Source organism: Bolinopsis microptera, chromosome 6 (assembly GCF_026151205.1).
Source record: "Bolinopsis microptera isolate Bmic1 chromosome 6, MBARI_Bmic_1.0, whole genome shotgun sequence".
Classification (NCBI taxonomy): Eukaryota; Metazoa; Ctenophora; class Tentaculata; order Lobata; family Bolinopsidae; genus Bolinopsis; species Bolinopsis microptera.
The window spans coordinates 6042326-6063696 of record NC_087077.1 but is presented as its reverse complement, the minus strand read 5'-3'; the positions used below and the strand labels follow the sequence as shown (position 1 = coordinate 6063696).

General features: G+C 37.5%; 1 protein-coding gene across 5 annotated transcripts; it reads left to right on the top strand.

Moving 5' to 3' along the window:
• The first annotated feature begins 2768 nt into the window (after positions 1-2768).
• LOC134816523 (GRIP and coiled-coil domain-containing protein 1-like) lies at positions 2769-21197 on the top strand. 5 transcript variants are annotated; one of them, XM_063825406.1, is made up of 14 exons: positions 2769-3008; positions 3254-3423; positions 5228-5281; positions 7105-7210; positions 7467-7657; positions 8297-8436; positions 9119-9412; positions 11114-11165; positions 13545-13628; positions 14613-14717; positions 14825-14886; positions 18917-19028; positions 19341-19522; positions 20466-21197. In XM_063825406.1, the coding sequence occupies exons 1-14, from the start codon at positions 2825-2827 to the stop codon at positions 20587-20589; spliced, it is 1860 nt and encodes a 619-aa protein (XP_063681476.1). In that variant the 5' UTR covers positions 2769-2824; the 3' UTR covers positions 20590-21197. The 5 variants fall into 5 exon arrangements, with proteins under 5 accessions (XP_063681476.1, XP_063681474.1, XP_063681475.1 ...); XM_063825404.1 differs by having other exon boundaries at positions 7093-7210; XM_063825405.1 differs by having other exon boundaries at positions 7458-7657; positions 20466-21193.
• The last annotated feature ends 174 nt before the right edge of the window (positions 21198-21371 follow it).

Genomic DNA, 21371 nt, shown 5'->3' with positions numbered 1-21371 from the left:
TATTATGTGTATATTGTTTGAATATTTTACTACTTAAGGAAACAACTCCATTTTTTGAAAATTCAATTAATTATTATATAATTATTATATATAAATCAAGCGTTACATTTTAGCCATGCAAAATTACAATGACATGTCATCAATATGCATATTTTGATATACTGATTTTAAAATAGTGCTGCAATAACTTGCTTATATTATAATTATATATTATTGTGTGGCCGGATGACAACTAACTAGAAAAGAAAAATTAACTTGATTATATTATATAACACTTAATTCGGATGAACCAACACATAGCAAGAGCCACATTAACGTTGGAACCGTGATCTAACAAATTTGAAGGACAAACAATAACAAGAAATCAAACATATCATAAATAATTATAAGTATTTTGCTCATTAAAATTCTGTCACAACGAACTGAAAACAAGAAAAATAAGGGAGACAAGCGGACAGGAAATCGTAACCAACGGACGGAATTGTAACCAACAAAAAACACATTTCTGGGAAGCTAATCTGGCCAGACTGTATCGGCAGCCAAGAGGTACTTGGTAAGTTTGAGAAAGGGTCCTTTGTCAGAGAAAGGGTCCTTTGTCCCTCTAGTCTTTACAACATCCGGAGGTATGGGCCCACTCTGCACTGTGTTTGTAGATCGTATTTCTGAAAGGATAGCTGACCACAATAAAGAAGCTAAGAGCCTGGTCAAAAATCACATCAGAACACGATTCAGGTTTGATCTGCTACAAAGCACACTCATAGCACTCAGGGGAATCAGAGAAAGACAAAAAGCCCAGCACCTTGGACTGGATGAGGTATCCTTCAATCTCATTCCTCAGAAGACGAGCTTTGAGGTCTCTTAAGTTTGTTTATGTAAATTTTATAAATAATTTATTGTAGCTTTAATATTGTGTAAAATTTTACGGACGAAATGATCCCAGGAGGGACTCCCAACCCACTGCCTCGGCGGTTAGTTGATACACCTTTCACAAGCAAGAGCCACTTTGGTCTACTTGCTGTGAGGTTTCTCAGCTACATGGGTTGGGGGTCCCCCCCCCCTTTTTTAATTTTTTACTTGATCAGTTTGGCCTGAAAAGTAGAAATCCGCTCTGACTGCCGGATACATACTGGAAGACTATTCCATTTCAGCATAGATCTATGAAAAAAGCTATTTCGGAAGGCATCTGAGCAGGGCACAGTAGTACTCATGTGAGTTGAAGTATCCAACCTGTAAATTATTTGAGCATTGTGCTGTGCCAAGTGTATTGGATGCCCTCTGGACGGCATAGGACTATATAAGTAGGGAGCGATACTGGATTATGCTATTCACTATTTTATAGAAGATCATAAGATCGTTATAAATAAACTTCTGTTTAACAGAGAGAATATTTAATTTCTTTTGTTCTGTAGCAAGTTTATCGTCATTATAGCTGTTGTAGGGTTCACCATTGATCCATTCAATGGCCCGCTTTTGGATAGCAACAAATTGTTCAAGATGAGTTGTAGTTTGAGGGGGCCATAATATGACAAAACAATGTTCAAATATATTCAGGCGTCTCTGAAAAAATTAGGCGTAGAGTATGTTCAGAGAGAACAATATAGGTGTTTTAATATTGAATGGGCGAGGTCTAAAATATTCGAATTTTCAAATTTTGGTGACAGAATCCTCAAACAAGTAGGTACAGTATGCCATCTGCAAAGCAACAACTCTCAAATATAAAACAAGGCGGAGGTATAAGACCCAACGTATGGGTACCTACTGACTTTTGGCCCACCCTGTAGTAAGATTATTAAGTACGCTTATATGGCATGGTATGAGCGCTTTGCTTGGGAATTTCATAGTTGATTTCACAATGCAGGCATACGAACCGTTTCATGATAAAGTCATAGAAAATAATACCAATCTCCAGTGCCAAATTAGAATAATGATATGCTGCTCCTTTATCAAATATGATTAATTAATGGAGTTATCATTACTACATACAGTATACACATTTATTTGCAAAATCTTTGATTGCAAAGGTTTTAACTGTTTACAATAACTCATCAAAATATATAATCTATCATCATCAATTTGTTGGTAGACAATTTGCCTCGACTGTAAAATATAAGATGTTGTGTTGTGCTGTCTCATGTCAAATATAAGATGTTGTGTTGTGCTGTTTCTGTCAAATATGAGATGTTGTGTTGTGATGCTCGTTGTCAAATATGAGATGTTGTGTTGTGCTGCCTCATGTCAAATATGAGATGTTGTGTTGTGCTGTTTCTGTCAAATATGAGATGTTGTGTTGTGATGCTCGTTGTCAAATATAAGATGTTGTGTTGTGCTGTTTCTGTCAAATATGAGATGTTGTGTTGTGCTGCTTCTGTCAAATATGAGATGTTGTGTTGTGCTGCCTCATGTCAAACATGAGATGATGTGTTGTGCTGCCTTTTGTCAAATATGAGATGTTGTGTTGTGCTGCCTCATGTCAAATATGAGATGTTGTGTTGTGCTGATTCTGTCAAATATGAGATGTTGTCTTGTGCTGCCTCTTGTCAAATGTGATATGTTGTTTGAGAATGACTGCATAGTCGAGTGACTTGATTGGTCATTATAATAACAGCTACTACTATCTAACAGCTGAATCTGACGAAGTTTCAATCAGTATATTTGTTGATTGAGACGATTTAGATATTTTGAAATTAAGTGTTGCAAATGAATGTTAATTCAAATTGCATTTGATGTTTTGGATTAAATCAACTGAATACTGATATCGAGCGAATAACAATAGGAATGCTACAAACGTGACATAATATAAGGTCAGCGATCGGAAAGATAAACTATGGATGGTTTTTTTGGCGGATCCAAGTCATCATTGCACGAAACTGTGAGGTCTCAACAAGACAGACTAGCTAAGTATGAGAAAAAATTGAGCGACCTTGTGAAAGCCTACAAGATCCTTCAGGAGGAAAAGAAAGCTTTGCAGGAAACTGTAAATGTGTTCAGTTTTCAACCTCAGAATAACTGTAAGTTCAGACGGGGGGGGGGGGGGGGGGGGGGGGGCACTTCGTTAGTATCTCTTCTGTCTATTTGGTATTGTGATGACAATTTGACATTATATCTTGTATATTTGTGCTCTTTTTGGGCCGCCCAAATTTTAGCTGTTCAAATTGTTGGGATACTACATCCTGCATATTCTATGTTAGATTTGGTGAATAACAAGTATAACCATGTGAACGTCATCAAATTGAGAAAAGCAAAAAATGTGCAGGTCAAGAAGACACAGGAACAGCAGAGAGTTGTGGTCAAGAGACAAATTTGAGACAACAGGTCAAAGCACTAACCAAGACCCTGACAAGTCTCAACGAAACTAACAACACTTTAGAATCTAGATTCCAAAACGACAAGAAGGAACTCTTGGAACAAATTGAGAGTTTAAAAGTAAGAAAAAGGATATGCAAAACTTAATACAGTAAAACCCTGCCTTACCGCAGAGTTTGCAGTAAATTGGGGTTTTGATTGTTTGCGTTAGTACATAATTATATGTTAAACACCTTTCAGGGGAAGAAAATGGTCGCGGTAAATCAGGGTTTCACTGGCGACCCATTTACCGGTACCCGATTAAATAAATCTACTTATACTTATACTTATATTTTGTTAACACTAGGTACTCTGAAATCGTTTTTCGAAGGCAGTAAGATGGCGGGAATTAAGTGATTGAGTTTAGGTATGTTTGTTTGTTTGTTTGTTTATAGAACCCGTCCCCAATCTCGTATTGGAAAATGACTAAACTCAGGTCTGAGTGTGAATACGGGTGGTACCTGCAAGAGTGTTCATTAAGCATTTAGAGTTCTGTAAAACTGCAGTTACAATTGTGCTAGAGTATTTTTAGTATATACGATTGGTATCAGAAATATATCCCTACATGCTTCCAAAATTTGTAAAGCCGTAGTACATACATATCACATTACACCAGAGCCTACACAGTGCAATCTCCTCCAGTCTATCTGCGCCGCGTATATTTGTATAAGCACACGGCGCAGACTGGAAAAAACCACACTCTGCAAGTTCAATCCAGTGCAATGCTACATGTACGTACTACGGCTTCATCTCCAACTTTCTGCACAATGTACTGGAATGTTTTGAAGGAAAAGAAAGAACAAAAAAAAGTGATATATATAAATAAAATCAGCGATTTAATGTTAGCCTTAGGACAGTAACTTTAATTCCCTGGTTTCTAAAATCAGCTTTTTAAAAAAAAAAAAATAATAAAGTATGTAACGTCGATACCAAACCGATTATTGAGCGATAATAACTGAGTAGTTGATTCCTGGGTTGCAGAGTCATTCAGATGTTCCAGTCTTCGAATGTGGTTCTTGTTCAGTTCTTGACCAGAAGTGTCTAATGAAGTAAGTCAGACAAGCAAACTCTTCCTTAAATGCTCATATAAGTCGTCTCAATCCCAGAAATTATGAATGATGACCCAGTGTAAAAGTGCAGAAATCGGCCGAAAATAACAAAGACTAAAAACAGTTAAAAAGTGAAAGGATTCAAACACAAGGAAAATTAATAACTTAGAGCGTAATAAGGAATATCTCCGAACGGAGTTTTCTGAGAGGGTGAGAGGTTCTTTAATTAGAGCTAATGATTAAATGAGACCCACTAAAGGTACTAAATTAACCGGACTGCTAGAAAGGAATCGAGAGTGGGAATAAAACTAAAAGCGGAATAAATTTTAAGATAATCTGAGTTTAGGTATATGAGGTGACCAATCGTTACAAAACTTGACTTGACTTAAGGCAGCTTCAGCGTGCAAGTATTGATACGCTGTCTCCATAGCAACCAATCTGTAATAAGTCCTCCTACTTCTCCCCGCTTATCTGCAAGATTCTCATATTTAATCCTTCTACTCCGTGTAGGCATATGAGTGATTTCAGCCATCATCTGATCATCATGCATGGTAACAGTTATGATGAAGTCAATGATAATGATGAACAAGCTTCTGCATAGCATTATTTTTATTCGTTCAATGAAAATGAATGCCTGAGTGTGATAATGAGGACTTTATAAATTCCTAACCAGTAGTAGTAGTAAACTAATCACTTCTATTTTCGCTTTTTCCCTGGCCTCTGACTAATTTGTAGATGGTAGATTAAACCATTGTGTATTTTACTTATATTAGTTCCTTATATAATACTATATAATAGTATTTACTTAAAGGTATTCGTAAAAAATGTATTTTCAGAACTCGCAGTCTGCTCAGCACACGGTATCTCAACGAGATAGGGCTGACTATGAGGTATGTAGTACTACTACTACTATTAGAAGTAAAACTATTACATAATAGATGAAACGATAAATCATTAATCATTCTAATTGTAATTCTAAAGAATCTGAATAATCAAGAAAACGTATATTATTGAACCGTAGTCCATCCACCTACTGACCCTGGTCATTAGAAACACCCCTAAAAGTTCGTTTTAAAACATTTCAAACTTCTGTAATTTCATTTCTGTTTTAGTTACACATTTTTTAGTATGCGTATAGAAAATTGATACGGCTTTAAAATGAGATGTTCGGCGACCTCCTAGCTCACTCACTAGACTCAGTAGGAGTGATTAAACTGCGAGGGACAATTTAGGCTTTAAACGAATTAGCCTCATCACTTTCAAAAAGAACTTACTCATGTTACGTCCATAATATCCAAGTTGCAAGTACATATAATAATCCATAGTGATTATACTTGATCGAGATCTAAGCTTTAAATATTCGAGGTGAAAATGATGCTAACCACCTTTTTTTTTCTTTTTTTTTTTTTCTTTTCTTTTTTTGTTTTTTTATTTTTAACCCTGACCACCTTTTGAGAGGGTGAAATGAGGCAAACAAGAATACTTTTGTGTATATTTTCGAGCAGGTTCGGTATTGTGACTATCTAATGTGTCAACAATAAAGATTGATTCATCCTCTTCAAGCTCAACATTTCAAAAATCGCCGAGTCTACTTGTAGGAGGCCAAAATGAGGCTAATAAATAATTCGAGTTTCGATCGCATTTTTACTTCAATGTACGGAAACAGCTTATAGACCCACTTATAAACTTGTTATTAGGTTATTGTAGCCCGCAGGTTATTAGGACTTTATCATAACTTATGTGAGGTTGGATTGAGGCTACCCTCTCTCCGGGAGGCGAAATTGGGGCTAACAGATACTGTTGATCTTCAGTCCCTAGATATTGTACTGTCACAACAGACAAGTTGATTAAATCTTATAGTAAATAAAAGCATTCAACATTAAAACTATCACTGTTAAATATTTTAATAAGTGTGACAGTAGTTAGCCTCAATCTCACCTCCCAAAACTCATGTCAGGTTAGTATATTATATGATCGTCGACTATTTATGAATACAGGTTAAAAAGAAACAATATCAAGGGCTAGTCTGAAGAGGCTGTAGAACAAGTAATAAACAAAACTTTGATATTTAGCCTTATTTTACCCTCCAAAAGACAGAAACGGTAGGTGGAGTCTACCATTGACCTAAAGTATCCATATTATAATGTATACCAGGTCAAAGGATAGTTTAAAGGACATTATTGTTCAAACACAATCCAAAAATTAGAAACGATTTCTTAGCCTCACTTAACCCTCCATTAAAAAAAAGGGGTCGGCTGGGCCGGCCTTCGACATAGAGCATCCATCTCATGTATTTTAGGTCAGAGGATACTTTGATAGACGTTATTATTCAAATATAATTCAAAAATTAGTAATGACTTGTTAGCCTCATTTTCCCCTTTATTAGCGAAAAAATGTCCCTCTTCTCTTTGAGTCTTTGGATTAGGAAAGAGTTCGATCTGATGAATCGATTAAACACGTTAAAACTTTTATTGCATGTTTCATTAGAAAACAACATGTAAAATGACTCGTTAGCCTCAATTTGCCCTCGACTAAATGCTCCAAAAATGTTATTAATCGAAACTCAATTAGTTCAACTAGGGTTGAACTATAGACATGTGAAATATCATATGCCTATCTTAAAAGTTCTTCCTATGACAATATTTTAAGGTTGGATTGGGAAAAAAGTGGTCCATCTCGTGCAAACTTTCCTAATGCCCAGGGTCTACTACAGGTTCATTTGAAAGAGATGAAGAGTAAACTGAGAAACGAACAACACGAACGAGAGCAAGAACAGACTCATCATGTGGCCATGTTACGGGAATTACAACACATGCTGGGTAAATTAGCGACTACTATAATTAACTAAAACACATGCTGGGTAAATTAGCGACTACTATAATAATTAACTAAAACACATGCTGGGTAAATTAGCGACTACTATAATTAACTAAAACACATGCTGGGTAAATTAGCGACTACTATAATTAACTAAAACACATGCTGGGTAAATTAGCGACTACTATAATTAACTAAAACACATGCTGTGTAAATTAGCGACTAGAATCATTAACGTGTAAGACTCAGACATCCCAGCTGCGGAGAGAAATTCAAACCAGAAGCTGGAGTTAGAGCTGGACGATATAAGAAGCTCACAAAACTTCGAAAAGCAAAGGAAGCTGTTTACAGATAAGATAAAGTTACTAAATGAGGAAAAAACGTACTTAGGTGGGGAGCTTGAGAAGATCAGGATCAAGTTTCATGAGCCAACTAGAGAATTCTTGCTGGTAAGTCTCATGAGCCAACTATTATAGTGGCGTAACGTTATCATTTGGCGCCTCCCCCGCTGTAAAAAAAGAAAGTATTTTCACCAAGTGGGACCTTAACGTGGAATTACCCTTAGGCCTTTTTAATTTGTAAGTGACGAAATTGCGATTTGTCGGACAGAGTGCCAGTTAAATGTGAGTATCTCGTAATGTACTGTACTACAATTGCAGATCCATTCCCAAAGGCAAATGGTTACTTCTTTCAAAGCCAAAGAATTTCCTCATTGTTTTTCTTCGATCCTGGATTGCATGAATGCATGAAAACAGGAATTGGAAATGCACTCGCCCAAAATTTAACTTCTGGATGAGTAGCAATGATGAAGTAGAACAGTCCCTACACTACTACATGGATTATTAGTAATGTAGAACAGTCCCTACACTACTACCTGGATTATTAGTAATGTAGAACAGTCCCTACACTACTACATGGATTATTAGTAATGTAGAACAGTCCCTACACTACTACCTGGATTATTAGTAATGTAGAACATTCCCTACACTACTACCTGGATTATTAGCAATGTAGAACAGTCCCTACATTTACTACCTGGATCAATAGTAATGTAGAACAGTCCCTACACTACCATTTGTATCCCTCAGCTAGAGAAGGAGGTGGTTGAGTTGAGAAAACTAAGAGTTGAGCTGGACGCACTGAAGAATGAGAAAGAAAAGAAGGTTCACCAGCAGTTGCACCTTCAGAGCAGTGCAGATCAGAATAGAATCAGAGACCTTGAAAACAGGTTAGAATCAGAGACCTTGAAAACAGGTTAGAATCAGAGACCTTTAAAACAGGTTAGAATCAGAGACTACTATTTTAGTAGTAGTAACTGATCTATCTGAGCTAATAGCGGACTACTATTTCAGGTTAACTGATCTATCTGAGCTGATAGCGGACTACTGTTTCAGGTTAACTGATCTATCTGAGCTAATAGCGGACTACTATTTTAGTAGTAGTAACTGATCTATCTGAGCTAATAGCGGACTACTATTTCAGGTTAACTGATCTATCTGAGCTAATAGCGGACTACTATTTCAGGTTAACTGATCTATCTGAGCTAATAGCGGACTACTATTTTAGTAGTAGTAACTGATCTATCTGAGCTAATAGCGGACTACTATTTCAGGTTAACTGATCTATCTGAGCTAATAGCGGACTACTATTTCAGGTTAACTGATCTATCTGAGCTAATAGCGGACTACTATTTCAGGTTAACTGATCTATCTGAGCTAATAGCGGACTACTATTTCAGGTTAACTGATCTATCTGAGCTAATAGCGGACTACTATTTCAGGTTAACTGATCTATCTGAGCTAATAGCGGACTACTATTTCAGGTTAACTGATCTATCTGAGCTAATAGCGGACTACTATTTTAGTAGTAGTAACTGATCTATCTGAGCTAATAGCGGACTACTATTTCAGGTTAACTGATCTATCTGAGCTGATAGCGGACTACGATGCAACACAGAAACATGACCAGGACGAAATCGCACGGCTTACAGCACGGGTCTCCACACTAGAAGTAGAGACTGACAGCAGCAAGACAGAACGGCGGAGTGTTAGTGTTAGTGTGAACACTAACATCGTCCTGTCGGATCCACCTACTACACCAGATCCACCTACTACACCAGATCCACCTACTACACCAGATCCACCTACTACACCGTCTACATCCTGTACAGACATAGTTCCACTACAGCTAGTATCTAAGAATAGGTGAGTCGTCAGTTTGTGGACATTGTTAGTATACACTATTTATTTGTTATAATATATACTAATATTAATATCAATATAAAAATGAGGCACAGTTTAAAATTAAGTGATCAATGCTAATTTGTTATAATATGTACATTCTAACTTCCCTCTGTTGCGACTTGCGAACTAAACAAATAGGTGGATTGGATCAAGAATTAAAAATAATTGCAATGCTATAAACTACTACTACTACTACTACAACTACTACTATAAAAAAAGATAATAAAGCAATCCCAATTGCTATAAGCAATGCTTTAAACAATTTGGATTAGTTTCGCGAAGTTTTTTGGATAACACTTTATTTACGAGAGGAAGCTTCCTGGAAAGAGGTCATTTAACATCACTGGATGACTATAGGGTGGCATGAATTATATGCTCACTTTAAGTTTTATAAGTTTCCGTTTTTGTTTGCTGTTCAGAATATCGCGCAAAAACTTTGCGATACAATTACCATAGCGACTTAACGGGCCATCGACAATCCTGAGGCCGTAGTGAACCCTACGCAGAGCGCAATCCTAAGGCCAGAGTAAACCCTACGGAGTGCGCAATCCTGAGGCCTGAATGAACCCTACAGAGTGCGCAATCCTGAGGCCGGAGTGAACCCTACGAAGTGCGCAATCCTAAGGCCGGAGTGAACCCTACGAAGTGCGCAATCATGAGGCCGGAGTGAACCTTACGGAGTGCGCAATTCTGAGGCCGGAATGAACCCTACGGAGTGCGCAAGATGCCATAAACAAAAACACCTTGTTTGCTAACCCTTGGCCTTGTCCTTGACTCTTTTTTGCCTATGGCGCATGAGTTATGGATCGGGAAACATGTCAAAAATTATGCCTTACAGTGCAAGAGACCATAGGAGGGGGGTTTTGATATACAGGGGGGGGGGGGGGGGGGGGGGGTAAATACTCAATCGAGGACCGCGTCGCCAAAATTTGAAAATTCAATTTTTAGGGGCCACACCCAATCAACATTAAATTGCTTATACTTGTGTCTATGAACATGTTAGAGACTCTATTGCGATAGGTCATCAAATCTGGAATATGATCTGAAAAGATGGCGCAAAACAGATTTAAAATGACGAAGTTATCAAGCAATTTGTTTATATCGTTAGCAAAATTGATTGGGTTATCAATGATTACCCAATCACTAATCATGTGATAACGTGCTACGATACCGTCATTGGGCTCTGCACGTTCCCATAATGCGGACCTAGTGTCAACCAATCACCTGATCACACGTAATGAATAAACTTGTTGCTTCATATCTTGGTCATCTGAGAAGCTAGACCTCTCATTTGTTTTGGCCAAATGTTATTTGAATGGCCAAACACAATTCAATACAATTTGGCTCGATCCGATTATTCAAACTTTTCAAATAAATGCGAAAATGAACCTTCATTCACGAAAAATGAACATGAAATCTCTTTGATTTGATATATTCATCGAATGAGTGATAATAGCAAGTTATACCAGAAATAATTATTTTAATAGAGCACTCAGTGATTGAGCTATAAAGGCCAACGTATGGAAAATTACTTATGCCCCCCCCCCCCTGTTATTGTAATTGTGTTTATTTCTCGACCCTGATGATCGATAAACGGAACTTACAGTTTGATAATTATGCTTCGTTTGCTTTTTCCGAAAGTAACCATAACTATATTATCAGAGAAGTGGAGTTAACAAAGATCCGGAACAATGTCACTCTGTTGAAGCTCGAAGTAAGCGCTTTATTCTACTATCATGTTATTAAACGCTTCCTTACATAATTTAAAGGTATAATATATCCGCTGTGGCACAATATGTGGCTATATCTGTGGAACGCAAAATTTTGCTACTTAAAAAGTATACTATAAGAAGCATATTATAAGTAGTATATTCCAAAACTGAAGTGGCCTCTTGCCATCTATGATATTCCGATCACAACAGTTACCAGATGGGAACAGAACACCAATAGTTTCCTCAGGAAGTGGTTAGGGGTGGGGCACACTCTGAGTGGTCTTTGTCTGTTCAGTCAATCATCCAGTGTGGCCTTACCGGTGAGCAGTTTGACAGATACATGGAAGATAGAGAAGTGTCGACTGTTGCAATCCTATCAGACATCTAAGGATGACCTGATTAAAGCAGTCCAGCCCCAAGTTCGTTCTGGTAGAGTTTGGAGGCCTGAGACAGAACTGGAAGAGGCCAGAAGAGATTTGGTCTGTGAATCGGTGCGAGGGATGGTGCAACCTCAAAAAAGAGTTGGCATCGGTTTTGGTGACTGGAAAAAAACCTTGGGAGAGGATGGATGAGCGGGAAAGAGAAAAGGAGGTAATGCTGAGAGTGAAGGAGAACATTGAAAGAGAGAGGGAGGTGCAAGTAGGTTCTCTGGAGATGCAGAGCAGGTGGGGTGAGTGGAGAGAGCTCGTAATGAAGACGGATTTGAGCTGGCATACACTTTTTAAGTATGGTGACTCACTTATTGGGTTCATGCTAAGTGCTGTGTACGGCACCCTCTTAACTCCCTCTATGGTTTCCAAGTGGAGTGAAGATGAGGATGGGAAGTGCAAGTTATGTGAGGAGAGGATGGGCACCATTCAGCACATTTTGGCTGGGTGTAAGGTGGCCCTTAGTCAAGGAAGGTATAGATGGCGGCACGACAAGGTTCTGAAGCAGATCTCTGAACAGGTTGTCTTCCATTGTGATCGCCGAGTGAACACTTATAAGAACAAGGCCGGCGATGGAAGGCAGTTCATTGATTTTGTTCCTGCTGGGAAAAGAAAAGCAGGTACAGACGACCGGAAAGAGAGTCGTGGTTTTGGGATCCTGAGTGGGTATCGGGATTGGATAGTGCTGTCAGACCTTGAGGGGCAGCTTAAGTTTCCCAGTGAGATTGTGGAAACACGGCTGAGGCCGGACCTTGTGATATTCTCAAGGTCGGCAAAGACAGTTATTTGGTGGGAGCTAACAGTACCATCTGAAGAGCGGATCGCTGAATCGCACGAGTACAAGCTCGACCGATACAGCGGTCTGCAGGCTGAGATTCAGGCGAAAGGTTGGTGCTGTTATAATGCCGCAGTCGAAGTTGGAGCTAGGGGAGTTGTTGCGCAGAGTTTGGAGAGAGCTGCGAAGAGGATTGGTTTTAGGGGAAGAGAGCTGAAGAAGCTGGTACGGGACAGCGGGAAAGAGGCAGCCCACTGTTCCAGGTGGATTTACTTGTTATCGAGAAAGAGGGAGTGGGAGTTCAGGAAGGTTGGAGCTTGAGAGTTCACTATAACATCTAGAGGTACCATAAACGTTATCTCGTCGCCAATTGCGAGCTCTAACGGGTCTCCTCAAGTGACTCTCGGATCAGATGGTGGTTCAAGAGTGGACTGCTGGGGCGCCTGACAGGAAACCGTATTGCGATTAAAGCCCCGAAACGGTGTCAGGTTGGTAACTGATGATTCTGATCCATGATCCTGTGAGTTTGCTGTTGTATCTCAACTCGCTAAACTGAGGCATCTCCGCATCTTGGGTGAATATGCGTACATCTTCATACTAAACCCAGGTGTGGCATGTGTCAGTGAATACGGGCGAGCGGATGCAATAGCGAAGGTGGTGTGGCAAGGCCTAAAAGACACAGTCAGATAGTTGTCAGCTCGCTGACTGTAAGGGAGAAGGTATATCCGTATTTCGCTGCTACTGATGCAGTCCTTGATCTGGCAATCAAGGCTTCTCTGTTTTTCGTCTAACTATGTACCGTTGGGCTTGTGGAACCCGTAGGGGGGACATACATAGGTTAGAATGGTTTTGTGCACCAAGAGGAATGAGAGAATGAGGGTTGAAGAGAGAGAGCTAGAGAGTTGTTAGGGTGGTTAGGATCAGTAGGTGGAGTGTTTGGTTGGAGCGTTCTGTTTTTTGCTGTATAGCATTTTAGTCACTCCGCAGTTTATCAACTGTGTCTCAACTCTAAGTAGTATATTATAAGTAGTATATTATAAGTAGTTTATTATAAGTAGTATATTATAAGTAGTATATTATAAGTAGTATATTATAAGTAGTATATTATTAGTAGTATATTGTAAAATAAGGTAGCTAGGACCAAATTATCAAAATTATCCAAATTATTAATATTGCAGATAAGGAAATTGCAGGACGAGAAGAAACAGCAGCAGCTGAATCTGGTAAAGTTAACAGAGCAACACAAGATCCAACTTAACGAGGTCAGCACTATTACTATAGCACTATAGCACTATAGGTCAGCACTATTACTATAGCACTATAGCACTTGTAGTGGGATACAGGCTTTCATTTCTGGATTAATTGTTTTTAACGAGTTTATTATTTTGCAACTCATCAAACAGGTGGGCAACTAGAACGAACACCGATGGGACATTAAGACAACATTAAGACACATTAAGACAACAATAAGACAACATTAAGACAACATTAAGACACATTAACACAAAAATAAGACAACATTAAGACAACAATGAGACAACATTATGACAACATTAACGCAACAAACACCAATAAGACAACAAACGATAAGACAACATTAAGACAACATTAAGGCATCATTAAGGCAACATTAAGGCAACATTAAAGCAAACATTAAGACAACATTAAGACAACATTAAGGCAACAATAAGACAACAATAAGACAAGATTAAGACAACAAACACCGATAAGACAACAAAATAAGATAAAATATTAAGACAACATTAAGACAACATTAAGACAACATTAAGACAACAAACTCAATTAAGACAACATGCTACCCTGATCGTTATGTGCCGAAAACATTTTTCGGTTTTCGAAGTCCGCACCTACCCTTCGATATACGATTATGGACCTGTCACTCCACCATATCTGCATGCTTATAAACAGTAAAGCCTAGGGTGCCCAGGTTGTATGGAATATGAAAAATACGCAATCACGGATCGGGAAATTGAGCGGCCATCCACAAAAGAAAAGCGGCCGCATTTCTTGTTTCGTTGACACGTTCAATTCACAAATCATCCATACACGCGCAATCAAGATAGGAGGTATTATGTGATATATATGTATGGAGAAAAATAATGCCTTAAGTGAGTGGGAGATTGTAGAAGGGAGGTTTTAAGAAAAGCTCCCGATCGTAGATACATCAATAGTTTATTCCAGTAACTCCACGCCTACTTAAGAAATTAATCATTCGATTGTTCCAGATAGCTGAGCAGCACACATTAGAAATTACTAAGCTGGACAAAGGTCATTGTTTACGGCTCACTGAGCTCTTGGAGAGTAGCACTAAAGCTCGACTAAGATCGCAGGTGACTCAGCATGGTTAATTTGGCAATATCTGGGGAAATATAAGTATTAGCAATATTGATTTTTCGAAAATATCCAGTTTGTCAAGTTATTACTAAATATTTTACAGGAACTTTTAGCAGAAGGTGATGAAGAAGTCGCCGAGTTAAAGAAGAAACTTTATTCCAAATCGTAAGTAGTAGTAGTAAACACCCCAATTAAATAAATCCCCATGACTCATGAGCCTCAATAGGATATTACATAATTTTATATTATGATAATTATATATTCAACAATATCAATAAATATCATGATTGATCGTTTACTAAATATAAAAATTAAATTTAAGCTAAAGAATTAATAATCTATATTATATCAATCAATTTCCTCATTTCTCCACTCCTATTTATTTCCGTAAATCATTTTTGCGACACAAACATTTTAAATGAAAGGTTACGAATGGAAGTTTTTGCAGAAAAAGAGGGATTTTGCAGAAAAAGAGCGAGAAAGACGCGTGCAGCGCGCAAGGGTTGCTTGCGGAGATTTGTACTTGTATAGTACTTTAGTCAGTGCATGCGCGTGTAGTGTACACATGTTGTGTACTGGATCACAAGTGTTTCCCGTATTTAAAGCATAATATTATGAAGCGAAATGAACTGATATGAACTATGATATGAACTATTAATGGTTTTCATACAAGTTACAACAAAGTCTTCATGTTATATGAACTATGATCAGAGCTTGTAGTGAACGGAAATCTATATTTATATATATATATATATATATTATAGCAATTCAATTGTATTAACAACCATGTCATAACCATGTCATAACCATGTCATAACCATGTCATAACCATGTCATTACCATATCATTACCATTGCATAACCATGTTAGAACCACATCATAACCAAACCAAATTATAGCTATATATTATATAATATAGCTATGTCACAACTAAAAAGTGGTCACTATTCGGTACTTCTAAAGTAGTCACTAGCCGATCAATGGCCGGCTACTCGGGTTACTAGCAATTATATGCTCCCTTCTTATCAAATTAAGAGGTGGTCACTAGCCGGTCACTAGCCGGCTACTAACTGGCTAGTGACCACTTACTGACTATAGGCTTCTAGTTGTTCACTAGGCGTTCACTAGCCGGTCACTAGCCGGCTACTAGTTCAAATGCTCCCTCTCTATCAAATGAGAGTGGCTACTAGTAATAAAGAAGGAGCATTAATTATACTAATAGCTGGTAACTTATAGTGACCGGCTAGTAGCTAGTAAGTCACTGGCCGGCTAGTTACTTGCTGAATTCTCGATCATTTCAATCATAGTTGTGAAAAATAACAAGTGTCAGAATAATTTTGAATAAGGTAGAATAATAGTTCAATAATAGGCAAAATACATGATGGGGGCAAGATTCATATCCGCCACAAAATCTGAGAAAACACCCTCTGCATTTCCAGACATGTGGAACGCGCGGGAATCTAATACCTAATAATTGCGCGCGTGAAGTTAAAATATGCGCGCGTAATCTATCGTGTCATCACTTCAGATTAGGCTGGCAAAAGCCGGCCACAGTCATTTCGATGACCGAATTATCTGTATTCTGTTATACTATTTGAAGAAACTTATCTTGAAACTATCCACGAAGTTTCTTAACTCAATTCGACTTATTATACCCTAAATAATACAAATGACTCTGCACACTTTCTCATCGGCATCACCTATAATATATATGGACACGTTCATTTGAGTTTGAGGATATTGGTAAATATAAGTGACCCTATTAAAAGGCACAGTGTATTTGACTTTGTCACACTATGAAATTACTTAAACCCTTGATGGTTAGGATAATCGTCTCATCCTCCAGGCTAACTTTGTCACATAACGATATCTTAATCAGGTGATAAGATATCGCTTAAATACGGCCGGCACGGAAATGGTTACATTGTCACACTATAAACATGTGACGGAGTAAATATGGACCCCTTGCTGCCGTTTTTGACCAAATTTTTGAGTGTCCAGTTGATTGGATGGGTACATATGACCATTACCTACATATTTGACGACTTTTTTCGTTAGATGGCGCATTCAGGTTTACTCTGTCACACATTAAAGAAAATATGTGATGAATGTTTAGGGCACCCTGATAAGCAATGCTGAGTAGTGTCAGTTTATTTGATGGCCTGAAAGTGCTGGGAATTGTTATTATATCATATAGTCGTAAGGAATTAAAACACAGAAGGCACAACCAAGCTTACTTTGTCACATAATCTTGATGATATCTGAACATGTGTGAAATTGAACAAATAATGATATACCAGCTTAAACCCCTTATATTATACGTACTATGGATCAAACAACACTGCTAGTACCATGCACCAGTCACATAAATCATTATCAGGTGGTAATATGTTAACAGTGTCACAATTAAACTACCGCTACATGGTCAAAAATAGGGTAATTTCGTCACAAAAAATTATTATAACTCTGTTAGCTCCTTGCTGGCAAAATAACTAGTTTATCGAAATTTTTTTGATGATTAAGTTACATAGTATTCTAATAGAGGTATAGTTCTTCAAAATAGGGGCAAGACATGTTTACTTTGTCACATCAGTTATTATAAGAGTTAGGTAATCGTCATCAGATTAAAAGATATTTTTCGTAGTTTGGATCGATTAATACTTTAATATACCTGTAATAAATCCTATGCCAATTTTAACACACTATCTTGATACTGTTGGGGCAGGGAAAGTTAATTTTGTCACATTTTCAATGTCTTTGACAAATTAATCTAAATTTTTAAAATTGAGTTCTTATGTTCTGGACAATATTCTTCCAATCGTTTATGAAAGAATGTTGAATTCTAATAGAGTTATAGATCTTCAAAATAGGGGCAAGACATGTTTACTTTGTCACATCAGTTATTATAAGAGTTAGGTAATCGTCATCACATTAACATATATTTTTTTGTAGTTTGGATTGATTTATATAGGTAATAAAGCAGCCTATGCTAATTTTTACACACTATCTTGAAATTGTTGGGGCATGAAAAGTTAATTTTGTCACATTTTTAGTGACTTTGACAAATTTAACCTAAAATTGTTAAACTTAAGCTCTGATGTTCTGGACAATATTCTAATAGAGGTATAGAATATAGATCTTCAAAATAGGGGCAAGACATGTTTACTTTGTCACATCAGTTATTATAAGGGTTATTATAAGAGTTATTATAAGAGACTATTTCATTCTATAATCATTGTTTTTAATCTATTTACGATTTCGTATAATTTTTTGTGACAATGTTAACATCAACTGATCTTAACTTGCATCAACTACATTGTCATCATATAAAATTTTCCCGCCTTTCAAACCAAAATCAGATATAAATAATTCGCCCAAAATTTTAAATTCCATATATTGTGACAGAATTAACCTCATTTCCCAATAACCGAGTGCCTGTATTAGCTATATATTCAAAACAACATATTTTAGGGCTATGATTGGTAGAGCAACCATCAAATAATGAGTTGAAAGGGTTTTTAGGACACCTCACAGTAGAATAGAGGTATGGTATCATGAGTGTGACAAAGTTACCCAAATATTGCCTTGTAACCGTTCGATCCGTGCCCATTAACCAATGTTGTATCATAATTGTTAGATTGACCTAATTTACTATATTTCAGACCGAGGAATGATAATTAGACAACTGCAGTTAACTAAGTCACACAAAATGTGACATTTGAAACATTATAGTGCCTAACAACAATAGATTTTCTTTCTGAGCGGTGCATATGGGAGGATGGGCTACGTGGCTAATGTTCAGAACTTCTGAACGTGCTAGGTTAATAGATGTCAAAATTAAGCCACTATCGTCAAAAACGCTATTATTTTTGTTTACCAATATCCTCAAACTCAAATGAACGTGTCCATATATGTAGAACACGACTTTTCGCAAAAACCGTGAGGGACATAAGATTGAAACATTTTTGGCTGGGTGAAATGCTTTAAATTTTATGGCCTTTTGACCAGTGCGAAGAAATAAAAAATTTGCCAAAAAAGAAGAACTTAAGGTCCCGAAATTTGGACCCCCAAGTGGTGTCAAAATCACAAATTTAATAAAGATTGTTATATATCTTGACACAACTTTAAAGTTAGACGGGTTTCTGCTAATACCCAGAAAGTAGAAGCGCATCATAATTTGTACTATTCCCCGTAGAAAACCTGATGTGAAAGAAGGGAATTTGATGGGGGAACTTCTGTCTAACGTAGAGATGGAAAATGTACCCAGGACCATGATTTTCTACAAACAACAGCACACATTTATAACGGTAATACTTTATAATCAATTATATATAGTATTGTTACATGGGGACCTCAGGCTATTTTATTTATGTTCATAATCATAGAATAGAGTTTAGGCGGAATGACAGGCTGAGCGCCACCCAGTTGCCAGTAAAGTGTAGTGTAGTGGGAGTAATATTGTGCACAGGGGAACCTGCCCCCCTCCCCCAACCTGTACTAAGATGTATAATTAATTACATAATAGTGCTGTAATTGAAATTCATACTACTTGGCCGTTTCGTTGATACTTGATTACTTCTATTAACTTCTTAAGTTAGCTCATTCTTACACCAAACTAGAAAGAGTTAACGAAACTGAAAGCAACAAGAGAAACTCTAGAGCAAAGTCTTAGGGAGAAAGAGAGAAATGAGCACGTGTACCTGGGAGAGGTGACTAACTTGAGACAAGAAACCAGTCGGCTTATCCGGAACTCTACAAGAGAGTCAGCTAACTTGGAGTATTTAAAAAACATCGTGCTCAGGTTATTAACATGATCATTACATACATCTCTTATTACATCCACAATCCATGTTTTAAGGTGCTGTTGCCGAGATATGAAGCAGAACGAGTTTATTCATTCAGTGTGATCAGGTGATTGGATTGGCACAGAAAGTGTCGTAGCACGCTATCACATGATTAATGATTGGGTAATCCGTAATCATTGATGACCCAATCAATTTTGCTAACGAGATAATCAAATTGCTTGATAACTTCGTCATTTTAGTTTTTACATCCGTTTTACGCCATCTTTTCAGAATTCAGATCATATTCCTGATTTCGTGACCTTACCTGTCGCCATTTTATTAATCCACGTTATCATCTGATAGGTACCTAAAATCCACGTTATCATCTGATAGGTACCTACTAGTACTAATACTGCCTCCCTACTGATAGGTACCTACTAATACTGCCTCCCTACTGATAGGTACCTACTAATACTGCCTCCCTACTGATAGGTACCTACTAATACTGCCTCCCATCTGATAGGTACCTACTAATACTGCCTCCCTACTGATAGGTACCTACTAATACTACCTCCCTACTGATAGGTACCTACTAATACTGCCTCCCTACTGATAGGTACCTACTAATACTGCCTCCCTACTGATAGGTACCTACTAATACTGCCTCCCTACTGATAGGTACCTACTAATACTGCCTCCCTACTACTAGGTACCTACTAATACTGCCTCCCTACTGATAGGTACCTACTAATACTGCCTCCCTACTACTAGGTACCTACTAATACTGCCTCCCTACTGATAGTGATAGGTACCTACTAATACTGCCTCCCTACTGATAGGTACCTACTAATACTGCCTCCCTACTGATAGGTACCTACTAATACTGCCTCCCTACTGATAGGTACCTACTAATACTGCCTCCCTACTGATAGGTACCTACTAATACTGCCTCCCTACTAGGTACCTAAAATCGAGTGGTTCTGAGAGGAGACAAATTTTGCTGGCAATATTCACAGTTCTGGAGTTTAGCGACCAGGAGAGAAGCTCAGTAAAACACAAGCTTGCTCCAGGATGGTTTTCCTAGATAGCTCGTGCCACAGGCACAGCTCACACCAAATTACACGTATCAGTCCTGAATTTGAATCTGTAATTTAGGACTGGTATCTCCTTTAGCATAAATTCTTTTAGTTGAATTATTTGTTATTGTACACTGCGCAGTAGTACTACTACTAGTAGTAGTAGTACAGGATGCTTCATAATTGGGATGATTTCTTAGATTGAAATTAAATAGGTTGTAATGTTTAAATTCTTCTTAAAATTACTTATTGAAATATTTATTGAGCTAAGGCGAGGAAGTTGCCCAATAGTTACTTTCTAGAAGTCAGTTTATTCGTGTTTTATGTGCGGCATGAAATTAGAATATTCTAAATTTGATTTTATTTAAGTTAAATAAGATTATTTGTTTGATAAAGTAATTGAATACAAAATTAAATTATTTCATCATTTAAGCGGAATTGACAATTTTAAAATAGTTTGAAAGCAATCAATAAATTTAACAGCGGATATTTTATACAAAATTAAAATATTGTGTTGAATCGTTAAACCTAAAACATCTATACTAATAATCCCAATAAATCTGTCGGTGGGTGTGTATGTATGTGTGTACACGTGTAATTTCCGAGCGGCTTAATTAAAAAACGGTTAGAGTTTTAAAAGGTTACCTGGGGACCTCAGGCTATTATGTTCATAAACATAATATAGAATAGAGATTCGGTGGAATGACAGGCTGAGCGCGGCCAATTAATGTCCGTTCAGTCCGATAAGGAAGTAATACTAATTGATTTTTATAAAAACAGCCACACCTGA